The following is a 27,089-nucleotide window of genomic DNA, read 5'->3' as shown; positions in this document are numbered from 1 at the left end:
ATTCTGATTTAAGCTCTCATTCCTAGCTGATAGAACTGTTGTCAAAGCCTATAGCCATTTCTCTCCATCTTCCAATCTATCTTTCACACAACTACCAGGCTTTCCTTATGCATTGACCGGCTCATGTCACTCTTCTGTTCAAAACCATGAAGTGATTCCCAGTTGTCCACCAAATAAAGCTTGGATTCTTTATTGTTTGTTTGTTTTGTTTTTTTTTGGTGAGACAATTGGGGTTAAGTAACTTCCTTACTTAACCCCACACTGCTAGTAAGTGTAAAGTGTCTGAGGCCAGATTTGAACTCAGGTCCTCCTGAATCCAGGGCTGGTGCTCTATCCACTGCACCACCTAGTTGCCTCAGCTTGGATTCTTTAGCCTGGTATTTTAGGCCTTTCACAATTTGGCAGTATCCCAGCTCATAACCTTATATTGCTCAACTCCATTCCCGTTAGACCAGATCAAGGGTTCTTAAACTGGCATCAATGAAGTTTTTTTTTTTATTTATTTGACAACTGTTTCAATATATTTGGTTTCTCATAGGATCCTACGTACTTTATTTTGTGGATTCAGAAACCTTATTCCGAGAAGGGGTCCTTAAGGCTTCACCAGACTGCCAAAGGAGTCTGTGACATACAAAAAGTTTAAGAACGAAACGCTTCAATTTCATCTGCATCTTCCTGTTTCTGGGCTTTCGTATATCCACTGAAAGCCTACTTTGATAGTCTTCAGGACATCCTGTGTTCTTGAAGGCTGTATGACCAGGGTGCAAGCTCTGTCAGGTCCTACCAAGCCAGAAAGATGTTAAGCCTAGGACAAAGGATAGACTATTGGTCCATTTTATGTAGACCAACCTGGTTAAGCTTGGAGAAATTGGCCATAGCCAGATATAATGTTTAACCATAGCAGTTATCTAAAATTATCTTTAAGTCATTTAAAGGTTTCATTCAATGTCATGGAAGGAGTCTCCTTACCCATGAAATCACAGATATTTGAGGTATTCAACTATTGACCAAGTACATTTGCTTATATTATTTCCAGAAATGTCCTTCATTCCTCTCCCCACCCCTCCTCTATGTATTGAAATTCTCTTTTTCCTTCAAAGCCCACCTCAAATGCTACCTCTTCCATGAAGCATTTCTCAATCCTCCTAGTTAATAATGATCTTTCCCCCTCTGACCTCATGTAGCATTTTTATGCCTCACTCATGCACTTAGTATGTATTTATTGTATATGCCTATACTGTGCCTTATTTTATATCATAATTATTTTTACATATGCCATCTCCTTATTAGAATATAAGCTCCTGGGGCAGCTAGGTGGCGCAGTGGATAGAACACCGGCCCTGGAGTCAGGAGTACCTGAGTTCAAATCTGGCCTCAGACACTTAACACTTACTAGCTGTGTGACCCTGGGCAAGTCACTTAACCCCAATTGCCTCCCTAAAAAAAAAAAAAAAAAAAAGCTCCTGAGGGCAGAGGGACTATGTATTTTTCATCTTTGTATTACCTTGCATACTGCTTTGCACATGGTAAGTGTGAAATAAAATCTGATACAGAGAGTGTTCCAAAAGCTGTTACAGTTTAAAAATACACTAAGACTTAAGGACACCTTCTATTAAGTTGAATGGAAGACATCACAAATGACAAAATGTATTTTTGTATGTGCACTAAATCATGAACATGAAATAGGAATTAACTCTTATTGTTGATATTGTAGCGATAGAAAATCATGTGACCTTCACATGACCTCTTTTGTGGGCTATAACATTTACTGAATAGCTACTCTGTGCCAGATATTTTTCTAGATACCAAAGCGGGATGGCTTCAAAGAAAAGTGTGGCATTTGCCCTCTGGAAACTTGCAATCAGACATTTGAGGAAGTTGATTTTTGTATGGGATAGAATGGAGAAGGAAGAAACAGAAGGCAGGGAAACCAGCTATGGGTTGTTTCCATCACTTACTTAGGAGTTAGGTATTAAAGACCTAGCCTAGAATTTTAGCTATAGAAATAGAAAAGAGTTGTCCAAAGTTTTCACATCCAGCAAGACTTCAATTCATACCAAAGTGATTTTTACATGCCAAGACTCCCAAATTCCACTTCCATTGGTGGTTCAGTGTCACTCATAGCAACAAAGGGTGTGTGTGGCGAGGGGGAGGTTGCAGGGGGGATGGGTATTTGGATATTCTTTGTCTAAATTTTACCTCTTGGGTGATGTTCAATATTGTGTGTATGTGGGGGGCAATTTGGGTTAAGTGACTTGCCCAGGGTCACACAACTAGTAAGTGTCAAGTGTCTAAGGCTGGATTTGAACTTAGGTCCTCCTGACTCCAGGGCCAATGCTTTATCTACTTCATCCCCTAGCTGCCCCAGTGTTCAATATTTTTTGAGAGGGATTGTGTCAGTGAAGGGAACCTAATAAAGTTAGTATAATAATAGCATTTTATATCACTTTAAAGATTTACAAAGCTCTTTATGTCTGTCATAGTATCCTCACAACCATTTTGTGAGTCAGGTGTTCTTATTATCCCCATTTTACAGATGAGGAAATTGATAATGCGAAAGGTTAAGTGACTTGCCCAGGGTCTCACAGCTAGTAAGTATCTGAAGCAAGATTTGAACTCATGTCTTCTTGACTCCAACTTTAGCATTTTTAGCTACTGTGGTACCTACTAGTTCTGGGGTAGAAAGGAAATAAAAGGGAAGTGAGTCTAGAGAAAAGGAAAAGAAAACAGCTCAAAATAAGAAAGTGTAATGATTGGAATAACGCCACCTGCTGGAGACTTACTGTAGAAGAGTTCCACCCATGAAGCGAAGGTCTTTGAGGGCAAGACCAGGAGTCTTTTCTTTGGCGTCAGGAAGTGATGCGGGCTAGTGGGAGGAGGAAGGAAGAGACTGGCGCTCAGTCTCAGGCTCTTTCCTGAGGACGCTGGTGGAGAGGGGAGCTAGAAATGCGCTCTCCCTTTAATAGATAGGAATCTAGGCCTTTCTCTCTCTCTTTACCAAATTCTTATTCTCTTTAATAAATGCTTAAAAGTCTAACTCTTGCTAAAGCTTATAATTTATTGGCGACCACTCATTGGATATTTTAGACAGACTAGCTAGAATTTTAGCTCTTAACAAAAGTGAAATGAAGATGGCAAGAAGCAGACATATAGATAATGGGAGCAGAGGAAGATAGAAAACCGTAATGTGAAGAGAAGCCAAGGAAAGAGAATGGAATCACTTTATCTGGGCATGACATTTATGAAGGATGAACACTATTTAGCATCTTAGACAGTTGTTCTATGATGAAGCCAGTCAAATGAAGGTAGACAGGGAGAAAATAAAGCATTCTCAATTTAAGATATTTTGTAGTAGCTGTTGACTGCTAGGGAATAATAATGAAGCAGCAGCATTTTCCTCTTAGAGCAGAATTGGCATGTAATTTCTAAGTTAGAGTGGCAGAACTAGGAACAGTGGTGGATCTTGCAAGCAGCGGCTACCCAGAGCTTATCTGCCATTTATGTTCAGTGTACAAAGGATGGAGGTCCAAACACTATGTTAGCCACTTTCATAAATACCAACAAAAACCACCATCAGTGGTGTTGTCTTCTAATACAACAGTTATGAATAGATCAACCAATTAACTAAATTGGATGTCACACTGTGAACTGAGCCTTTGTATTTTCCTGGTAAACCCACCTTTTGGAATGAATGTGAGGCTGGATCCTGTGATACTATATAGTGATGTAGGCCTGAGTCCCCCACTTCGCCTGCTATCTCATAGAGGAAGTAAGACTTTGTCTTCTCCCTAGTGTAACCAATCCTGCCAGGATCCATGGAAGCCTGTGTAATTATTCACACTAGTGACAAAGCATTCATAAATGTTTCATACAAAAAGTACACTGTTTATGGCCAGTACTTCTGATAAAGGCCTCATTTCTAAAATATATAGGGAACTAAATCAAATTTATAAGAATACAAGTCATTCCCCAGTTGAGAAATGGTCAAAGGATATGAACAGGCAGTTTTCTGATGAAGAAATCAAAGCTATCTATTCCCATATGAAAAAAAATGCTCTAAATCACTATTGATTAGAGAGATGCAAATTAAAACAACTATGAGGTGCCACCTGACACCTATCAGATTGGTTAATATGACAAAAAAGGAAAATAATAAATGTTGGGAAAGCTGTGGAAAAATTGGAACACTGATACATTGTTGGTGGAGCTGTGAACTGATCCAACCATTCTGGAGAGCAGTTTGGAATTATGGCCAAAGGGCTATAAAGCTGTGCATACCCTTTGATCCAGCAATACCATTTTTGGGTCTTTTTCCCAAAGAGATCATGGAAAAGGGAAAAGGACCCACATGTACAAAAATATTTATAGCTGTTCTTTTTGTGGTGGCAAGGAACTGGAAATTGAGGTGTTGCCTATCAATTGGGGAATGGCTGAACAAGTTGCGGTATATGAATGTAATGGAATACTATTGTGCTGTAAGAAACAATGAGCAGGAGGAGTTCAGAGAAACCTGGAAGGACTTGCATGAACTGATGATGAGTAAGATGAGCAGAACCAGAAGAACCTTATACATTATGTGTTGATCAACTGTGATAGACTAGATTCTTCTCACCAATACAACATTATAAGAAAGTCCCAAAGGACTCATGATAGAAAAGGCTCTCCAAATCCAGGGAAAAAAAAAAAAGAACTGTGGAATATGGATACTGATTGAACCATACTATTTCTTTTGTTTTTGGTGTTGTTGTTTTTCTTTTTTTGAGGTTTTTCCTTTTTGCTGATTCTTCTCTTATAACATGACTAATGCTGAAATGTTTAATGTTTTTATATATATATATATATATATATATATATATATATATATATATATAACCTATATCAGATTACCTGCTCTCTAGGGGAAGGGGGAAGGGAGAGGAGGGAGGGAGAAAAATTTGAAATTGGAAATCTTATAAACACAAATGTTGAAAACTATCTTTACATGTAACTGGAAAATAATAAAATACTTTTATTTAAAAAAACAAAAACCAAAAAGTACTCTGAATTAACATATAAAGATCTCTTAGAAAGAATTCAACAAACATTCATTAATGTACTATGAAAGAAGATGGGAACATTGAAACAAAACCAGAATAATCCCTGCCTTCAAATAGTTTATGTTTTATGTAGGGGAAAAGAAGGGGAAGAAGACAACATAGACAGAGAAATAAAACCAAGGTTGTTATGTTAGAGGGAAGGGCATTAACAAATGTGAAGTAGAACAGAGGGCCCAGAATAACTTCAGGCAGTTAGGTGGTATGGTGGATAGAGCACCAAGTTTGAAGTCAGGAAGACTAATCTTCCTTAGTTCAAATCTATCCTCAGATACTTACTAGCTGTGTGACTCTGGATAAGTCGCTTGACCTCGTTTGTCTCAGTTCTTCATCTGTGAAATGAACTGGAGAAGGAAATGGCAAACCCCTCTAGTATCTTTTCCAAGAAAGACCCCCAAAGGGTCATGATGTCAGACATGATGGAAAAGACTGAAAACAACAACAAAATGACTTCATTAGGGATTCTGCGATATAGCAGTGAGGACAGACATAATAATAATTAATAATAATAATTATTATTATTATTTCCGTGGAACAACTAGGCAGCCAGTTTAGTGTAATCTGAGAGAGAATTGGGCCAGAAAGATAGGTGTGAGCCAAATTATAATAATAATAATATCTAACATTCTTTATAGTGTTTGCTACGTGCCGAACAGTGTGCTAAGTGCTTTATAGTTATTATCTCATTTGATCTTCACCAAAACCGTGGTAGATAGATGATATTTTTATTCACCTTTTTCAAATGAGGAAAATGGGACAAAAAGAAGTCAAGTAACACAGCTACTAAGTGTCTGAGGCCAAATTTGAACTCAGGTCTTCCTGACTCCAGGCCCAGGGCCAGGGCTCTGTCCACTGTACTACCTAGCTAAGGAGGGTTTTAAGTGCCAAACTGAGAAGTTTGTACTTTATTCTAGATATAAGACAGAGACTCAAGATTCTTACATAGGGCCAGACTCTGTTTTAAGAATATTAATTTGGCAGCTGTGTAGATAATGGATGGGAGATGGGAAAGACTGAGATCAGGAAGATTATGCCGCTTGAATTAAGAGAATGAGACAGATTTGAAAGTTGTTGATATAGAAATAAGATTTGGCAACTGAATGAATATGTGTTGGTTAAGTTGAAGAAGCTACTAAGTTTGAAAATTTGGGTGTCTGGAAAGATGGAAAGCTTGAAAAAATAGGAAAGTTGGGAAGATGGTTTGATAGGAAACAATGTTTTGAACATGCTGAATTTTAAAATTTGCGGTTGAGATTCAGGACTGAATGTCAGAGAGAGAAATTAGGGCTCTGTATATACATCTAGGAATCATCTATACAGAGATGATAACTGAACACAAGGAGAGGGGTGTGTGTGTGTGTGTGTGTGTGTGTGTGTGTGTGTGTGTGTGTGTGTGTGAGAGAGAGAGAGAGAGAGAGACTGACAGACAGACAGACAGAGACAGAGAAGAGAGAAGGAAAGGAGGGAGATAAAGACAGACAGAAATAGACACATGCCAGGCATCTTTTGAAGTTATTTTGTACCATCTCTAATATCAGCTTTTCTTCTTAGTTACTTGTCTCTCAAAAGACAAGGGGAAAAGTCAGGAGGAAAACTCATTTAGGGCTCCTGATTTAAAATTCTGTTTTTCTACTTTGGGTTTCAAGATAGCCTTTCTCTTACTTTTTTAATAGTGAACATATGCTCCTTAAAAATAGATCCCTGGAGATTCAAAATTAATGTGCCATCAAATTTTTGAAAAAATGTTATTTTATAATCATTATTGTTATTATTTAGTTGTGTCTTATTACTCATTTTATTAGTTAGAACTCTAGGAATAAGGAAATCAAATCTCGAATATTAGACAGATACACTTAGAATAGAAAACACTTTATTAATTTTCAAAGATGAAGGGCTGACATAAATTCCTTTTTCAGGTAAAATGTTATTAAAACTCCCCCTAGTAATTATCTTTGCGCGTTTAAGGTTACTCTTAACTAAAAATGTGGGCAAGGACAACATACAGGAATGACTAGAATGAATTTCCCTAATTTCAAATATTTTGCTATTTTATTTCCTAGCACATATATGCATATGAATACAAAACATGATATTTCCTTTGAAGGTAAAACCACTATTAAAAAAATAAATAATGAACGTATTAGGTGGTTTTTTTTTTTATTCTAAGAAATACATTCTTTTTTTTTCTAACTGATCCACACACTTTAACAAAGTTGGGTGGGATTGTGATTTAAAAGTATCAGAATATGAAAGTCAACATAAATGATAATAATTCATATATTCAAGTGAAGCAACAAATTTCTTACAGATATTGTAAGAATGATATAATTAAATTTGTGATAACTGGAAGGATAAGGATTAAGTGAGGAAGCAGGGACACTTTCTGATGTGGCCAAAGCTGTGGACGGTGTACCACTTAAGAAACATATGGAAAGGGCTACTTTGAGAGCATATGGAGACAACACCATTCAAAAGGGGACATATGGAGAAGCATACTGTCCACACAGCTGTCTTTGAGAAGACTAGTAGTCTCCAAAGCACATTGTATCATGTTATAATTATCTTGAAGCCACAAAATGGTTCCCCTCATGTCAGAAGAAGGGGAAGGGAAGAGAAGGAAATAAGCATTTAGATGGCATCTACTATGTTCCAGGTACTTCCTTTCTTAGCCTAGATGCATTAATGATGTCTGTACAGAAGCTTTTCAGTTACAAGTTCTCTCTTCTGCTCTAGACACAGTATCATGTTCCTTACTGTATTTTAATCTTTTTTTTTTTTTCAAAGTGTCCCTGTCCCCACTGGCTTTCTTCCCCTTGCCCGTGATCCTCTCTTCTCCTTTGCTATTTCCCCTTTCCTCCCCTTCAGTCCTGTTTGTTAGTTTTTAAATTCCATTTTTGAGCCCCTTTCCAGAAAGAATTTCTCCCACTTTCTTCTTTGCTGGGTCAAAGGGTATGCACAGCTTTATCGCCCTTTGGGCATAATTCCAAATTGCTCTCCAGAATGGTTGGATCAGCTCACAGCTCCACCAACAATGCATTAGTGTTCCAATTTTCCCACAGCCTCTCCAACATTTATTATCTTCCTTTTTTGTCATTTTAGCCAATCTGATAGGTGTCAGGTGGTACCTCAGAGTTGTTTTAATTTGCATCTCTCTAATCATTAGAGATTTAGAGCATTTTTTCATATGGGAATAGATAGCTTTGGTTTCTTCATCAGAAAACTGCCTGTTCATATCCTTTGACCATTCTCCCACTTTCTTCTTGATCCATTTTCTTTTTCTGTGTACTCTAGACCTTCATTCTCGAGATTTCTGATGCCTATAATTGACTGGTCTCTCTCTTTTTTTTCTGTATTTTTCATGCAAACAAAGCTTCCAAGGCATCCATCCTAGAATAGCTTTGTCTTGATCTTGGGATCTAAGTTTTCCCTCTAGGCACTTTTTGCCACTTCCTTGTAGGACTTGCCCCATCTAGTTCTCTTTTCTACTGTGGTTCACTTCCAGAACAGTGTCAATTAATGTATGTGATAGAGGACATTACCCCTTGGTAGTGCCCTTCCCCACTGAGATTATCCCTGATTATGTAGCCTGCCACTGATCTTTAGCCTCTCTTGTTGACTTTTCTTTTTCTACATTTGCCTGGAAATTTCCTCCGTGTCAGTGTTCTCCCATTCTTCCAAGTGCCAGTTGTCTCCAGGTGGTTCATTTCCTACCTCCCAGGACAAACAGAAATTTTTAGTTCCAAATTGTTCAGGCTTAATCCTACCCTTCCCTTCACTGACCATCTCTCTTCGCCCTAGGAGCATTCATCATCAGAACTGTCCCTTGCTTCCAAAGTGAGGCCTCTTTCCTTTTCCCACCTCTTCAATCTCCCCTCCCCCAACCCACAATCCACTCTGCTGTAGACACTGATCTTTCTGAGACCGCAGAGGTCACCTTCCCCTCATTTCTAGGTTTGACCATGGCACATCACTCACTCTTCTCTATCCCCCTGCTCCCTGCCCTTTACATACCCTTCCATGTAATGTAGTTTCACAAAAGAAGCGGTCACCTTCAATCAAGGTGTTGCCAGGTTCTGTCTGTAATGCCCTGTATCTGACTTTTTACTGTTGTGACCTCTACCAATTTTCCACCTTCACTCCTGTCTTCTTTAGAACATTTAGAAAGAAGTCTCTTACTGGACTCTCTGTTGTCACTCTGTTTCCATCACTCTTCTTGCCTGCTGCATTTATTCACTCCTGCATTTCATTTTGGAGTGTTTGAGAGGCAAATAATCTCTTCAGTTATGATTTTTGTTCTAATAATGTTTCAAACTCTTCTTTTTTATTCAACATCCATCTTATGCCCTGTGTAGTTAGTATCATATTTGCAGGATTGGTTACCCTGGGCTACATCCTGAGCTTTCTTGTTCTTCAGAACTTATCATTCCCTCCTTTCTTTTCTTGTGGGTGAGAATATTTTTACTTTAGTAGAATTCTTTTCTTTTATGTTTGAAAGTCTTTCTCCTAATGGCTTGCAGAACTTTTTTCTCAATCAAATTGTTCGATTTAGCCACACAGGTGTCTTGGAGTTTGCAACTGGGTATTTTCCTGGAGGCAGTCTGTGAATTCTTTCAATTATAATTTCTTTATCTATGTTTAGAAGTTCTGGACAGTTCTCTCCTATTATTTTCTTCAATATGGTATTAAGGTTTTTTGTTTTAAAACCTTTCATGTTCTTCTGGGAAACCTATAATACTTAGATTGTCTTTGGGTTGGGCATCCCATGTTCAACTTCAGTATGCTTTTCATAGTGACTATTTTTTTCTTTTAATGTTATTGTTTTTTATTTCTCTTCTTCTAGGTTGTCCTTCGTGTCTGTGTATTGTATTCCCAATTTATTGCTCTCTCTTTTGTTTCTTTGGTGAGGCTTGCCATTGGAAATTCAAGTTTTTCTATTCTGTTCATTATTTTTTATGTGCAGGACATAAATTCTGTTCTTTTAATTCCCATTTCTCTTTTAACCCATGTTCTCCTCTAATTGCAGTGTCGTCTGTCTCATCAAGTGTTTCCTTTATTTTGTTGTGTTTGTTCATAGATGCCTAAACTAGTTTTCTAATTTTGGAGGCCATATTTCTTTCTGTTTTTACTGTTGATTTATCCATTTATATTCATGGTCTTTGAGTTATTTTCTTTTTGAAATCTTTAGGACTTTCAGTCTTTTTGGCTACTTATTTCCCTTCTGATTGTAGTTTCCTTAGGGGCTAGATCACAAAGTATTTCAGCCTTCTCCTACATTGGACAATTCATGGTCCCTTAGCCTAATTTTTGGGTGGTTAGAACTAGGTCCAGCTGTATTCTGTGATCTTCTTTCAGACTTTTGAGGAATTTACACAGTCTGTCAAATACAGAGTGTTCTGCCCTAGTCCCCTGCCCCACTCCTTGTGTTTCTCAGTTCTCTGACCCAGCTCTGGCAAGTCAAAGCTTTACAGCCTTGGTGTTTTCATGTTGCAGTCCCTAGAAGGCTTCTGTTCTTGAAAAGTTGTGGCTTAACTGGCTGTTAAGACCCAAGCAAAGTCCACATCCTGAAGCCAGGGGTCTCCACAGCAAAAGGAAGAATGAATGGGGACCAGAGTATGGGGTGGGTTTTGATGTAAGTCTATACCCTGTCCTTGTGTCTGCTAGTGAAGTTTTGGTGATGGTGGGATGGGAGGTGAGGGGTAAGGGACTGAATAAGCTGGGGGCAAGTGAATGTCTAAGATTTGGGTTTTTTTAACTTTCTTTTGGATTCTGGGTGTCCTAGACCAGTGTCTACTCCACCATTTTGTTATTCATGTTTACTTTTTTTTTATAGCATTTAATTAAATATTTGAAAACATATCTTAGGTTTTTATTTTTCTAATTTTTCAGGCATACAAATGGTATGAACTTGGACACAAGAGAGGTCATTTTGCATCTGTTTGGCAGCGTTCACTTTACAATGTAAATGGACTGAAAGCCCAGCCTTGGTGGACTGCAAAAGAAACTGGTTATACTGAGTTAGTGAAGGTGAGTATCAGTGTGCTTAACCTCACATTATCTGTGATCTCAAGAATGGGATGCTACCAGCTTTGTAACATGAGACTGAAAGAGGCAATGCAATTAGAACAAATCACCAACAGATACAGAATTCAGCTTTAAACATGCCTTCACTGTAAAACATATCACACTGTCACTGTTTCCTTATTTAAAAAAACAACAACACATGTGAGGGCAGCTAGGTGACTCAGTGGATAGAGTACCATCCCTGGATTCAGGAGGACCTGAATTCAAATCTGGCCTCAGACACTTGACACTTACTAACTGTGTGACCCTGGGCAAGTCACTTAACCCTGATTGCCTCACAAAAACAAAACAAAACAAAAAAAAAAACACATGTGGACCTACAGCATTCCTGAAGAATCCATATTTACCATTAATTGGGGAGAGCACATCTTTTCAGACATGCCCTTGGCATCATGGAGCAGGAAGGGAAGCAGTCCCAGGGGAATATCTCTAATAAGACCCATTTTCCTAAACTAAGTGCCGAATCTTGCCAGTCCCTCTGTCAGGGACTGGGCATAGAAACAATGAATGAAACAGTCTCTACTCAGAAGGAGCTTGCATTCTAATGGGGGAAGCAACAAGAACATATATGAGTATGTTCAGAATAAAGGTAAACATCGAATAGTTAAATGCAAGCAAGTTTGCGAGGGAGGGCACCAGCAGTTGACTGGTTAGGAAAGGCTTCATATAGAAAGTGGTGCTTGAGCTGAGTATTGAAGGAAGAAAGGGATTCTTTGAAGAAGTGAGGGTTCCATGTATGGGCTTTGCTTATGGGCCATGTACCTGGTAATGCTTTAGTCCTCGGAGGCTTGTTGCTGTGCTCTCAGTGATTATCTTTTCCATTAGTCACTTTTATTTGCCTGTTGGTAAGTTTCACAGAACTTTCATATAGGATAATAACACACACATATGAATATAAACTCTTTATTCTCTGTATGTAAAACAAATATTCCCTATTCTATCTTGACGCATTATTTTATTTTTATTTTTTTGGTGAGGCAATTGGGGTTAAGTGACTTGCCCAGGGTCACATAGCTAGTAAGTGTTAAGTGTCTGAGGCCAGATTTGAACTTAGGTCCTCCTGAATCCAGGGCTGGTGCTCTATCCACTGCGCCACCTAGCTGCCCCTTGATGCATTATTATAAAAATAAGATTTTAATTTGCTATAATTAATCATTGATCCATTAAAATAAAATGTTTTCTATCCATGTACTTACTACTTTCTATCAGATTAAACTTAAATTCCACAGTTTCCACATCATTCAAGATTATTTTTTCCTGGGGCAGCAGGGTGGCACAGTAGATAGATCACTGTCCCTGGAATTAGGAGGACCTAAGAGGAGTTCATATCTTACTTCGGATACTTACCAGCTCTGTGACCCTGGGCAAGTAACTTAAACCCAATTGCCTCAAAAAAAAAAAAGACTACTTCCTCTCATATCTCCCCAACTTTAACTTCATCTCAGGTTTCTCCTTCATAGGACTGTGAGAGAGTAAGTAAATCCCTAATCTGTTAATACTACACATATCAGGGGGCAGCTAGGTGGCGAATAGGATAAAGAACTGGCCCTGGAATCAGGAGAACCTGAGTTCAAATCTGGCCTCAGACACTTGTGTGACCTTGGGCAAGTCACTTAACCCTCATTGCCCTGCCCCTCCCCCCCCCAAAAAAAAACCAACCCCAAAACTACACATATCATTATAGACAACATATCCAGGGATGTTTATATCCAAATACTAGGCTAGGTAAACTATGACACATAGTGGTAGGCCCTATGCTTTAATACTAAGCAGGGGAAGTGGCCAGTAGATGGCACAGTGTAGGAGGTCAAAGCCCAGAGTAAGGAAGACTCATCTTCCTGAGTTCAAATGTGACCTCAGAATAGCTGTTAGACTCTGGGTAGGTCACTTAACCCTGTTTGCCTCAGTTCTTCATCTGTAAAATGAGCTGGAGAGGGAAATGGCAAACCCCTGCAGTATCTTTGCCAAGGAAACCCCAAAGGAGTCATGAAGGGTCAGACATGAATGAAAAATGACTGAACAGCAAGGGGAAGTTAGCCAGAGAAATAGCCAAAATGACCTCTCCTTCTTAACTAGAAATGGCACATTATTCTCTTCCATTGAAGCTCACTATTTAAGGGATTCTTTTATGAACAGATTAAACTTAAAAAAACCAAACAAACAGCAAATCACTAATGTTAGTCACTTAAAACTGACATTTCCTGCTAAGCTTACTTGATTATGGGAGCTTTACTGGTTAGGGCAAAGAAATCCTTCTCCTCAGCCTTGCCAATCAAGTGTCCATTTCCAAATCCCATCTCCCCTGGGCTTTCCAAAATGACACTCAAACTCAGTTTATTTGAGCCCCTGCCTGGTCTAAGCCTTGTATTAAAAAGGGGGGAAAGAGGAAAGAGTAAAAATTCATGAGTTACCACACATTTAATTTTTTTTGTCATTCAGTGCTTGGGGTAGCTAGGTGACACAATGGATAAAGCACCAGCCCTGGATTCAGGAGGACCTGAGTTCAAATCTGACCTCAGACACTTTATACTTACTACCTATGTGACCCTGGGCAAGTCACTTAACCCTCATTGCCCCACCAAAAAAAGAAGAAGAAGAAGAAGAAGAAGAAGAAGAAGACGAAGAAGAAGAAATTCAGTGCTCTGTAATTTGCTAACCAGCTATATATGTAAAGGTAGTATTTTTTAAATTGGTGACTTTTAAAACTATGTCTATCTAGCACATGTGTGCATACACACATATATTATACATGTATATATTTTATATATAGTATTTTATATATATATATAATTATATAAGTATACACAATATACATATAAGCCATATGGACTTTTAAAATTGACCACTATCCCAGAACCACCATAATAGCACACAATTTGCTGTCAGAAGAAACCCCGATGTTCATTAACCACTTATTTGACAAACAGTGTTGCATTAAGATGCCAAACTAAGGCAAACCATTTATAACAATTATCTGGATGTTGGCACTTGAATGACTGCTAGTCAGTCCCAGGGATGTGTTTTCTGAGGAGACAAAAAGAGAGCAATGTTCTTTAGGGCACAGGAATAAGTTAAGTGTGTGAATCAGGGCAAAGAACACTGACTCGGGCATCAGAGGACATGAGTCCAAACCTTACCTTTAATGTATGATCTTGGGCAAGCCTTCTAAGCTTCCCGGGACTCAGTTTCTTCATCTGTTTAGTGACAGATTATAGTAGAGACCCCTTCAAGTTAGGCATCGGTGATCCTATGAACCCAACTCCATCTTATGACTTTTTTCCTTACTAAATAATCATAACTTCTGCTCATTTTAGTAGCTCTTTGCATAAGGTTGACCAGTAGTGCAACTGGACACAGTAATTTGGAGGAAAATTTCCAAAAGAGTTATCTCTCTTAGCTTCATTCTCATTAAAACTGTATGGGATTCATCAAAGCCCCAAATGCCTTGGGGATATTTAGCATAGAAATTGAAACTAAAATGGATTAAGGTTTTTGCAATGAAAGAATCTCTCTTCCAGCCAGAGAAAAGCCCCCATACCCTAAGAGTTCTGTTTTTCTCTATTTAAAAAGATTGCTCGTTTATCCACACAGCACTGCTGCTAATTTCGCTGTAAAATGCTCACTTCAGAAACCATTAGAGTAACACCAAAACCACTGCATTAGCCAGTAGAAACAGAAAGCTGGCTAAAAATTCTCCTTTTGTATATGCTTATCCTGACTTTTTATAATCATTATGTAAAAAATTATGGGGAGAAAAAAGCTCTTGAAGCTTTATTTGGATTTCTCAAGGCATGTGCTCTGATGCAAGCAAACAGCATCACAGATAATTTTGTTCTTTTCTCATATTGAAGTTTTATTGCTTTTGGAATGGATCCCAGGATTACTTTGCCAACTGTTACATAGTGAGTAGAAATGATTGATTAAAATAGCACTTGCACTGACATTTTTCTTCCAGAACATGGCTTTTATTAATTGAGAAATTAATTGCATATGAGTACTTTCACTTAGAAAAAAGAAGGTACTGCTATCCCACCCCATTCAGCAGTGCATTTGTAGTTTTGAACTTATTTCCCAAGCAGCCAGTTATCTGACTGATATTTTTTTGGTTCTTAAAATGAACTGTATTACAAGAACAAAGTCAGATTTTATGGTAGAAATTAATTATGATATAAGATAAGCAGCTTCATGTAAAATAAATGCTCACAGAATCAAGAATAGATTAAGTAGAGTTTCTTATGATTCATATAATCTCTAAATCCAGCTTCTCTAATTCAAGGTTTGAACTCTGATATACTGGAGAAAGGATCCTTAATAAGGATGAAAGCAAAGGAATGTTTACTCATAAGTGAGTTGTCATTTGTGATCTAGTGATGAACTAATTTATTGTTCTTATGCTTGGTATACAGGTAACAAGCATCTGTATACTGTTCTAAGAATAAGAGCAATGAATACCTACATTGAATTACAATGCTCCCTGGAGTACATAAATATCACATTTTGCATCTCTGAACATAATCCCAAAACACTTTAAAAATTTTCTATAGAAAAAGTATGATAACTCTATTTTAATAGATTCTGTAAATGGCCATTGGTAGCTCCATCCTCAAGAATGACCTCCTTCGGGGGCAGCTAGATGGCACAGTGGTTAAAGCACTGGCCCTGGATTCAGGAGTACCTGAGTTCAAAGCCAGCCTCAGACACTTGACACTTACTAGCTGTGTGACCCTGGGCAAGTCACTTAACCCCCATTGCCCCACAAAAAAAAAAAATGACCTCCTTCATGGACCAGTTGTTCCACAGTTCCCTCTTGTCCTTTCCATTGTGCCCTTTGGAACTTATCACATATTGTCAACAAGTTTCCATTTATTCTAGATCTTTTCTATATTTTAGCATTAACTGAAATCTGACTTTTGCCTAAGATGTTGATACCACCTCCTTTGCCACTGTCTATAGTGCTAGTTCCCAATTTACTGGGCCAGAAGGAGAAATCGGCACTTCTCTTGTTTTCTGCTGATAGCTGAAAACTTGTATCAGAGTCATCAATATTCTCCCCTTTACCTAGATTAAAAACTGTAAAGTCATAATTGACTCTTCCCTCTCCTGTCAGGAATCCTCAGCAAAATTATAATTTGGATCATTAATGGATAGTTGATGGAATGCTTTGTGAAAGGGGGAGTTCTGGTGACTGTGGGACAGCATGAGAAGAACTAGTCACACCAAAAATCTGTGGCGCAGTGCATAAAGCACCGGCCCTGGATTCAGGAGTACCTGAGTTCAAATACATACTCAGACACTTGACACTTACTAGCTGTGTGACCCTGGGCAAGTCATTTGACCCCCATTGTCCTGAAAAACAAATCTAATTGCTATGATTAAAATCTAATGAGTGGTCACCTTAAATTAGAAGCGTAGAGTGCCAATCTTTGGGCATGAAGTATTTATTAAAGTATATTAGGGGTTAGTAAAGAGAACATGTGGAGTTCAGAAGGAAAGAGCCTAGCTCCCTGCACCTGCTGCTTCTACTGCAACCTCTGACTGAAAAAAGGATCCCCTGTTCTCTCCAGCAGAAGCTCCCTGCAGGCTGGCCCAGGCACGGTCCCTACACACAGCTCGAAGCTAATTGGCTGGTAGCATTGATTGACAAGACTTACAGGCAGTTCTATGAATAGATGTAACTTTTGGACACTAGTCACATGATTTCTCTTCAGGGGGGTGTTGCCCTGGTTCTCACAATGTCTTTTTCAGCAGGGAGGTGGCACCCAAATCCTCATTTTCTTTTTTTGTCCATTAGGTATTAGCTGATAGGTGACCTATTATAAAGATAGTATATATTGATTTTAGCCAGGCATTGGACAACGTGTCCTATCTTCCTAATGGACAACATAGAAGTGATACAATTATGTATGTTCAAAATAGGTTGGCCAAATGGATCCAAAGAGTGTTAACTATTAGATCAATATTAGTGAAGATTCCTGAAGGAGTGATGTAGGTTAAACCTTGCTCCTCTTCTGTTTGACTTCTTTATCTCTGTGACTTGGATGATGGCATAAATAGCATTCTTATCAAATCAATTGTAAAGCTCTGAAAGGGTAGCTAATAGATTACAGCAATAATAAGAGCTTATATTTCTGTACTAAGTTAAGATTGACAAAGCCCTTGAACAATAGCTCTGAGAAGTATATGCTCCAATTATTTCCATTTTACAAATGAGGAAAGAGTTTGAGGTTCAGTCTGAGGGTAAGTGACTTTCCCAGGGTCACCCAGATAGTAAGTGTTTGGGACAGGATTAGAACACAAGTCTTAAATCTGTATGTGTGTGTGTGTGTGTGTGTGTGTGTGTGTGTGTGTGTGTATAAATATAAAATAAAGTAAGAAAAAAAAAAGAACACAAGTCTTCCTGATTTTCAAGCCTAACAATCAGTATCCTAAAATATCTAAGCAAGCTAAAACAGCAGGCTGAAAAAGTTAGGTGATTTTTATACAGATTTTAATATGACTTCAGTTCAAGGAATAGGCTATAGAGTTCCAGACTTAGATCAGTAATTTCCAAACTTTATTTGGTAATGCCTCCAACACTTTATTTAAAATTGTCATCCCCTCAGACTTTTCATCAAATAACCTGCTCAGAGAATTTTCTTAGCTCTTATTTTATTCACATAAAATTAAGAATTTATTACTGTTGTTTAACAGTGCATAAACAAATCTTAAATATGTAGTAAGATAATAGAATATACCAATGTGTATTTATTGATAACCTTTTTACAGTTTTCATATTTATAACTTAAAAATAACTATATTAATTTCATCAGTAAAATGAATAGACTTTTTGGTGCAAACTTTCTCAAACTATGGTATCACTGATGGTTTTATTACATGTAATTCTTTCTCACACATAAATCAAGATTGAAATTTTGTTTTAATAGCAGCTGCAGCAGAAAATCCCATTTCACACAAATAAGATGTTATAATGTATCATGTATACCTCTTTGTTTGATAAACCAGTGAACTCTTTATTTAACCATAGCCCAAACATAAAAAGACTTTCCAGATTCAAGTGTGTATTTCAATATACTTAATAAGAGGACACTATTAGGTGGAGGAAGGCCAAATGAATCATTTGTCCCTGGCAGATGGGTTCCTTATCCATTTATGTTTAGAAATCTCTAGATCTTTAAAACAAAGTGAGAATTGCTTCTGTAGATTGGCCAAGTGATCAATAAGCAGGCATTTCTTTTTTATTTCATTTTCAGAGCAGGCATTTTTAAAAATCATGAAACATAGAAAAATACTCCTTTTTAAAAATGTGTTGTCCATGTCTCTTTCATAAGTTCATTCATGTACTATCTTTCTGTTTCAGAGTTTTAATTTGAGGACCTTGCCTTGATTTATTTAGAGAACTCAGCTTACTATCCACAAAATTTGCAAGTTTCTGAAAGAATTTTTTATTAAGTAAATTTGCTTCATCTTTATTATCATTAAAATTTCCATTTTTTTTCTCTTAGCTTGGTCACCCTCCTACGTACCTTTTTTTTGGTGAGGCAATTGAGGTTAAGTGACTTGCCCAGGGTCACACAGCTAGTAAGTGTTAAGTGTCTGAGGGCAGATTTGAACTCAGGTCCTCCTTGACTCCAGGGCCAGTGCTCTATCCACTATGCCACCTAGCTGCCCCCCTCCTAAGTACTTTAACACAAAAAATCATCATGTTTCAAAATAATATATATTCTGCCCCCAAACATACACTTGTTGAAAACCTTCTATTTAGCTACTCTTATAAGAACCTGAAAACTATATGTAACTCTTTGGTCATATTTCTTGGTACAAGTGATTGTCTGTGAAGTATGCAATGTGTTGAAGTTATACAAGGGATCACATTTAAAATACTGTTTGTAGACCTGTGGTTTTTTTTTTGTTTTGTGGGGCAATGAGGGTTAAGTGACTTGCTCAGGGTCACACAGCTAGTAAGTGTCAAGTGTCTGAGGTCAGATTTGAACTCAGGTCCTCCTGAATCCAGGGCTGGTGCTTTATCCACTATGCCATCTAGCTGTCCCCAGACCTGTGTTTTATAGAATGTTCTATTCATAACCAGAAATCCCATAACGCTTGCTGTTTAAGTGTACAAGGGCCATAATTATGGCGCAGAGGGGGAAGGATGGAAATAAAATACAAGATACATACATATACAGATAAATAAGTATAAAGTCCTGAATGGGAATGATGAGACCCACTGCTTTCTCACTTCTAATTTTCCATAGTACAAGTTTTAGATGAAATGAATAGCAACTGAGTATACAGACAAGACCAATTCCTTTTCTGTATAAATCACAATTAGTCCATGGGATTCACTTGTTAATTTGTAGAAGCAAACCACCTAAGACTAGCTATTTCTACTATTTTTTTTTTTGCAGTGCAATGAGGGTTAAGTGACTTGCCTAAGGTCACACAGCTAGTAAGTGTCCACCTAGCCACCCCCGATATTTCTACATTTGAAAGTAGTATCTCAGATTCTATTGGCCACATTTTTAACATGCTCATTTAATTCTCATTGTTGCTCAAAAATCTTTATCCTCAAAAAGTTTGCATGACACTGGGAGGATATAATACATACTGAGATAAGTATATAAATGATTGGGAAGGAAAGAAATATGTACAATGTAAGTAAGGTCTTTATAAGCAGAGCTTGTTTCATCCTTTATTTTTGTATTCCCCATCCCGCATATATTGCCTGACACATAGTAGGTGCTTAATTCTCAATCTGTATTCTTTGTTGGTGATCTCAACAGATTCTATGGGTTAAACAATTACTTCTATACATATGGCTCCCAAGCCTATATATACGGGCCCCATTTCTCCTTAACTCTATTCCTATATCACTGATTACTTACTAGCTGTCTACGGTAGGGCACATGACACAGTGAAATGAGCACTGAATCTGGAGTGAGAGGACATGAATTCAAATCTCACCTTTGGCACTTACTGTCTATGTGACCTTATGTAAGCCGTATAATTTCCCCAAGCCTTATTTCCTCTTTCTAAAATGAATGGATTGTATTAATAGTATCCAAGGATCCTTCTAACTTGAAATCTATAAACCAGCGATATTCAACTGTATTATCTAGGTGGCTTGAATTAACATGTAAAAAGTAGCTCATTACCATTACCCCCAACATCCTCTCCCCTTTATAACTTCTCTGATTTTGTTGATGTCATTACTATATTGTGAGTCACCCAGATTCAAAATCACAGAGTTTATCCTTGACTCTTCATGCAACTGTACCTTCCAATTCATATCAGATGCAAAGTCTTGTGTTGTCTGTTTCTACAGGGTATCTTTCATACATCTCTTTCTTTGGAATTACTCCCATAGCCACCCCCCTGTTCATGGCCTCATCTTCTTGACCTCTGTGCTCCCTCATTACCATCAATGCACCACTCTGAATGCATAAATAGTCTTTTCTAGTGCAGTAGAGCCATTGTGAGTCCTCATCAATTCCAGAAGTTACTTGTAGAGATTATAGAAGGAGTAGCCTTACTGACTGCCAACATGATGTCCTTCATATATGTATACCCATAAATATGCATGCCTAAATTTGGTCCAAGATCAAAATAGAAATTAATTTATTTCTTGTATTTTTATAAAATGCCATCAAAATCCACAGCAGATACTTTGCATATATATATATATATATTTTTTTTTTAGTGAGGCAATGGGGGTTAAGTGACTTGCCCAGGGTCACACAGCTAGTAAGTGTTAAGTGTCTGAGGCCAGATTTGAACTCAGGTACTCCTGACTCCAGGGCCGGTGCTCTATCCACTCTGCCACCTAGCTGCCCCCTTTGCATATAATTTTACAGTTTTAATATGTACAAAGTTTTATGGCAACTTTTTAGGGTATTCTGATGAACAGTGAAATTATGAGTGATTCATATTCTGGTTTTTTTTGGTGGGGCAGTGAGGGTTAAGTGACTTGCCCAGGGTCACACAGCTAGTAAGTGTCATGTGTCTGAGGCCAGATTTAAACTCAGGTCTTCCTGAATCCAGGGCCAGTGCTTTATCCACTGTGCCACCTAGCTGTCCCATATTCTAAGTTTTTAATGCCAATATGGTTAGCCTGAGCTTGCTACAGAGTCTTGGTATGATAGAAGATAGTCAATACTAATAATATCAATACCAATAATACCAATTGCTTATAATATTTTTAAAGATCTACTAATAGCCATCAAGAAAAAAAGAAAAATTTTGAGGATGGTCTTCTGAAAAGGATAGAGATTATAAAAATATTTATGATACTGTGGTAACTGATTATGAAAAAATGATATGACTTTTATTTCTATGCCCTTAACAACTGTTATTAGAGGAAACAAATTAATGAAACCAAATAGCTATAACATTTTATTATTGTTATTTTTTTAAAAGTTCATATCATTATTAAGCTGCTCAGTTGGACATATTTTCAGTAAAGATAACTATGATTCTCCTTTCAGACCTTAGAAAGAAACTGGAAATTAATTCGCGATGAAGGCCTTGCTGTGCTAGATAAAACCAAAGGTCTCTTCCTGCCTGAAGATGAGAATCTGAGAGAAAAAGGTGACTGGAGCCAGTTCACTCTGTGGCAGCAAGGTAAACACACTGATAGTGGGGTTTTTTCTTCCTACCTCCATCAACATAACATAAAATAGCATAAAACTTCTATAAATATTTTCTCAAGTCTGAATTCTTGGCAATTAGAAGAGATGGGCAGGGGGGGCACGGAGCCAAGATGGCGGAGAGGAAGCAGCAAGCTGCCTGAGCTCTCCTTCTGTTCCCTCAAAACGAACATTAAATCAAGCCTCTGGACGGATTCTGAAACTACAGAACCTGCAAAGAGACAGAGAGACACAGTCCTCCAACCAGAGATAATTTAGAAGACTTCAGGAAAAGGTCAGTCTGACTCGGGCAAAAGGGAGGCCCAGCACAGGGCAGCAACCCAGCGCCGAGGGGGTCGGGGCAAGTCAGCAGGAGCTGTGGGCCACAGCCGAACAACTGAGGCTCCCGGAACCTGGTTCAAAAATCTGGTGGCCAAGAAGGACAGTGGAAAAACCTACCTGCACCGGCCGGGAGGGAGACGAACGGGTCAGGCGGCATCAGACGCCTGGGTCTGGCACCTGGCTGGCCGAGCGCAATCAGACAGGAAGTGCAGGGCGGGGGATCTCCACACACCATAAAGGCCTCAGAGTAAAAGCCCGGCCACACAGCACCTATACCCCTGCACAAGAAGCCCAAAACAGGGACCCTGGTGCCCCCAGAGCAGACCTCAACTTAAAAAATAAATAAATAAGCTGCAATAATGAGTAAGAAGCAAAAAAGAGCCCTCTCCATTGAGAGCTTCTGTATCAATAGGGAAGAAGCCAACACAAACTCAGATGAGGACAATAGCCTCAAATTGTCTACATCTGAAGCCTCACAAGGGAAGGTGAATTGGTCGCAAGAACAAAAAGCCTTCCTGGAAGAACTCAAAAAGGATTTTAAAAATCAATTGCAAGAGGTAGAAGAAAAAATGGGGAGAGAAATGAAAGCAAAACAAGAAAACTATGAAAAAAGAAGAGATGGGCAGTTTGTAAAGCTGTGATTTCTGGAATCAATTGATTATTCTGTTTGCACTCTGTTTGCCTGTGTGTGTGTGTTTATATATATAGATATATGTTTGTATATATACATATGTGTTATTTGATCTTATATTTTTATCCAGTATTTCTGATTATATTCTTGTAATCACAAAATTTAAGTTAGAAAGGACTTCTAGGGCCATTTTAGGTTTAAAAACCTCTAAATAAGGTAAACCCAATTCACTTTCTTCTAAGGAAGTGTCATATTTTTAGATTCTTCTAATAGATAGGAAGTTTTTGTTTTTTATATTAAGGTAAGGCATACATTTATCAGCTGTTTTCTCCACTTTGGGCAGAGTGATAAAGCAGCAGCAGATGTCTAGATAGCTGAAGTACCAGCCTTAGCAGCCTATAGTATATACCTACAACCATTTCACTTCTCTTTCTGCCTCCATTGACTCTTATCCAAAGTCTTTTCTTGTATTTTGTTTGTTTGTTTTAACCTGAGACTGGGTCTCCTTCTCATGCCTGGGTTGGAAGTTCACTGGCCATTCATCCCATGGCCAGTTGACACAGAAGTATTTCTACCCAGGACGAGTTTCCTCTTGTTAGGTATTTGGTGGCCCCTGTGCTTCTGGGAGCTCAGCACATTTGTACCAGACTTAGTGCAGACACCCAAACTGCATTACCACTGCTGCAGCTCAAAACTCCCAAACTTAAGTGGTCCATTAGCCTCATCCTCCCTGGATTAAAGGTGTGTTCCAATAGGCCTGGTTTCTCAAAGTCTTTTTTACCACAATTCTCTTCTAAATTTCCTTCCATACTGTATATATGAAAATTCCTATTCCTGTGCCCACATTTAAGAATGACACACTGCAGATACTCTTTGCAGAGCCTTCTGCTGTTTGTGACCCTTGTGCCGCAGACCAGTTCTCAATGTGTGACGGAAAGACACTGAGTTTAGGTGCATTTCTTACATTTAGTCAAACAACAAGAAGTCAACAGCAACAATGATAGCTAGCATGTATATAGTACTTTAAGGTTTGCAAAGCATTTTACAAATATGTAATTAAATTTCACAACAACCCTGGGAGGCAGACGCTATTATAATCCTCATTTTACTGATGAGGAAACTGGGGCAGATTGAGGTTAAGTTATTTGGGCAGTCACACAGCAAATAAGTGTCCAAGGTGAGAGTTGAACTTGCCTTCCTGTCTCCTGCTCCGTTTTCCCCTCTCCACTGGTCCCCCCCCTCCCCCAGCAGTAATTGTTTACTAAATTCAAGATTCATGTTTGCCAGCTTTCAGATCTGTGGCAATAAAGGTCTGGAATCCTGGAAAATGCCCTGGGACCTAGAAATAAGGATATCTAGCTAGAATAAGGCTCTGTTACTCAATATGTGTACTTAAGTGATTCACTTAACCCCTAGGAGCCCACATTTCCCCATCTGCACAAGGTAGATTAAAATGCACGCCTTGCCTACCACAGAGCAATGATATGAATAAAAATTATGCTAACTGCTTAACAGACATTGCTGGGAAATGATTCAGCTTCGATTCCCTCAAATGAAATAATGTTTGTAAAGGGCTTTGAAGACTTGAAAGCACTAAACCCCTGTTATTATGCATAACACAGAAACACCTTCCCCAGTATTCTGGGAACATGCAATTCTGGCTGCTCTGGCCGTGTTTCAGTTTGATCTGAATTGGCCAAGAGCTGTAGAAATGCACACTGTCTATTAGAAATGAAGTCATAAAGGACATATTGATCAAAATATATAACTGATGGAATGGCTGCAAAAACCCAGGTTTGAAACTTGGCAGCAACTTGCTGACTGTGGCCTTGGATGAGTTACTTTAACCAGCTGTTATCTTAGTTTGCTTATCTGTAAAATGGCTTTGGCTATCTCTTAAGTTTTTCTCTGGCTCTAAATCTATGATCATTTTTATCTTGAGGCAGCATGGCAAGATCACTGGACTTGGAATAGATAATCTCTTAGAATAAGATCTTCTCTTCTTGGAGGAGAGATGATTTAGAAGGGCAGATGAGATCTAATTTTTTTTTGCAGGGCAATGAGGGTTAAATGACTTGTCCAGGGTCACACAGCTAGTAAGTGTCAAGTGTCTGAGGCTGGATTTGAACTCAGGTCCTCCTGAATTCAAGGCTGGTGCTTTATCTACTGCACCACCTAGCTGTCCCCGATGAGATCTATTTTCAAGTATTTGATGATGATGATAATATTAATTCACATTTATATACTACTTTAAGGTTGCAAAGAGCTTTTCTTTCATTATCTCATTTGATCCTCACAACAGCCATTTGAGGTAGATGCTATTAGTATGTCCATTTTACTGATGAGCAAACTAAGACTCAGAAAGGTGATATTGTTTGCCTAGGGTCACACAGCTAGTAAGTAGGATTCAAACCCAGATTTCCTGACCAAGTACAGGGCTCTATCTAGTACATCCTTTTCATGTACTTGTGGAACTGTTATTTTACTTGGCCCCATGAACCAGGAGAAGGAAATGGAAGTTGCAGAGGGGCTTAATATAGGGAAAAACTTACTATTCAAGCATACGGATGGAATGTGCTACCTTGGGAAGTCACAAGTTCCCCAACCCGGACTCTTCCAATAGAAGCAGGGTATTGTTCCAAGTGGACCAAATGACTTCCATGTTTTCCCTTCGAACTCAGATTATGCAATTCTGAGTCAGCTGTAGAGTCATAGACCCAAGCCACAAGTCTAACTTGTAAGACGTAGCAAAAACTATAAACAATAAACTTTCCTGCTCTGCTTTTATCAGTCTTGAACTAAGAATCCTTTAATGGTTTCCAGTGGCTTAAAGAATAAAGTCCAAAATGGCATTCAAATCCATCCATAATTTGTCCCCATACCCCTTACTATTAGTGTATGAAACACAAACCATTTTATTTTGCATCAAGGCAAGCAGACATGGTACTTTTTGGACACTTTGGTACATCTGCGATTTTGTGATGTTGAAACTCCCTCCAGCAGAGCAAATTACAACCTTACATGCCTTCCTAGCCTCTTGTCCATGTCAACCCATAAATCCTACCCCAGGGGTCCACTAAACCTGCCATTTTATGCCTCACTTGACATTTATAATCAGAACATCACTGCACAACATCTATCTCTGGTATTACGTCTTTCAAGGAATCTCGTATTCTCTTAAATTCTACATATACCTTGTTGGAATTGATCCTTTAAGGTGACGTTTTATAATTAAACACATGATTTGGTATAATTCTTACCTCCAATTTTGGATTAACAGAGAACAGGGTAGATTATTTCAGAATACTCTGTGAAGGGACGCGCTGGCCACAAGAAAAGGAAGAAGAACCCAAGAGATAAAGGGGACAGTATAGTAAGAATGGGGATACATAGACAAGTTAAGATTAAGACTTTTGTTTACCTTCGACACTATATTAAAATGAGTTGCTTCTCTTGGCAATTGGGAGTTTGTTAATACTTATGCTAATAATAATGATAATTTTTATATTATAACATACATATATTAATAATATATTATTATATAATATTACTTATTATTCACAGTTGCATAAGGAATTTAGGTTCACAAAGCACATATCTCAAAACAACCCTGTGAGGTAGGTAGTATAGGTAGTCGTATCAAAATTTTACAGTTTGGGAAATTGAGAACTTAATGACCTCCCAGGGGTCACACAGAATCAGGACCTGACTCTAGGTTTTCTGATTCCAGTCCCAGATCTCCTTCCACTATACAACATTACCACTCAGTTTCTTTTTATTAAATATTCTGCTCCTTTTCAGAACCTACTGGATCTCCTAGAATAAAGCATTAAAATCTCAGATGCCAGGGCAGCTAGGTGGTGCAGTGGATAGAGTGCCAGCCCTGGAGTCAGTAGTACCTGAATTCAAATCCGGCCTCAGACACTTAACACTTACTAGCTGTGTGACCCTGGGCAAGTCAACCCCAATTGCCTCACTAAAAAACAAACAAACAAACAAACAAAAACCAAAAATCTCAGATGCCTCTCAAAATAATTTCTAGACATTAAAGAAGGAAACAGATGTTTATTAATCACCTACTAGGGGGCAGCCAGGTAGCGCAGTAGATAAAACAGCAGCCCTGGATTCAGGAGGACCTGAGTTCAAATCTGGCTTCAGACCCTGGACACCAGCTGTGTGACCTTGGGCAAGTCACTTAACCCTCATTGCCCCACAAAAAAAATAAATAAAAACAAAAATGTTTAAAGGGCAGCTGGGTGGCACAGTGGATAGAGCACTGGTCCTGGATTCAGGAGTACCTGAGTTCAAATCCAGCCTCAG

At 38.4% G+C, this 27,089-nt stretch overlaps 1 protein-coding gene across 1 annotated transcript in view; it reads left to right on the top strand.

The window, feature by feature from the left end:
• The window catches only part of LOC122734357 (aspartyl/asparaginyl beta-hydroxylase-like), a 182,034-nt gene that overhangs the window by 137,982 nt on the left and 16,963 nt on the right, over window positions 1-27,089 (top strand). The window contains exons 18-19 of the mRNA XM_043975119.1: window positions 10,980-11,117; window positions 21,656-21,791. Coding sequence (XP_043831054.1) covers window positions 10,980-11,117; window positions 21,656-21,791 — 274 coding nt within the window. The remainder of the gene's footprint in view (window positions 1-10,979; window positions 11,118-21,655; window positions 21,792-27,089) is intronic.

This window comes from Dromiciops gliroides, chromosome 1, assembly GCF_019393635.1.
Source record: "Dromiciops gliroides isolate mDroGli1 chromosome 1, mDroGli1.pri, whole genome shotgun sequence".
NCBI classification, from domain to species: Eukaryota; Metazoa; Chordata; class Mammalia; order Microbiotheria; family Microbiotheriidae; genus Dromiciops; species Dromiciops gliroides.
The sequence above is the reverse complement of the archived record's forward strand: the minus strand, read 5'-3'. Positions and strand labels throughout refer to the sequence as shown.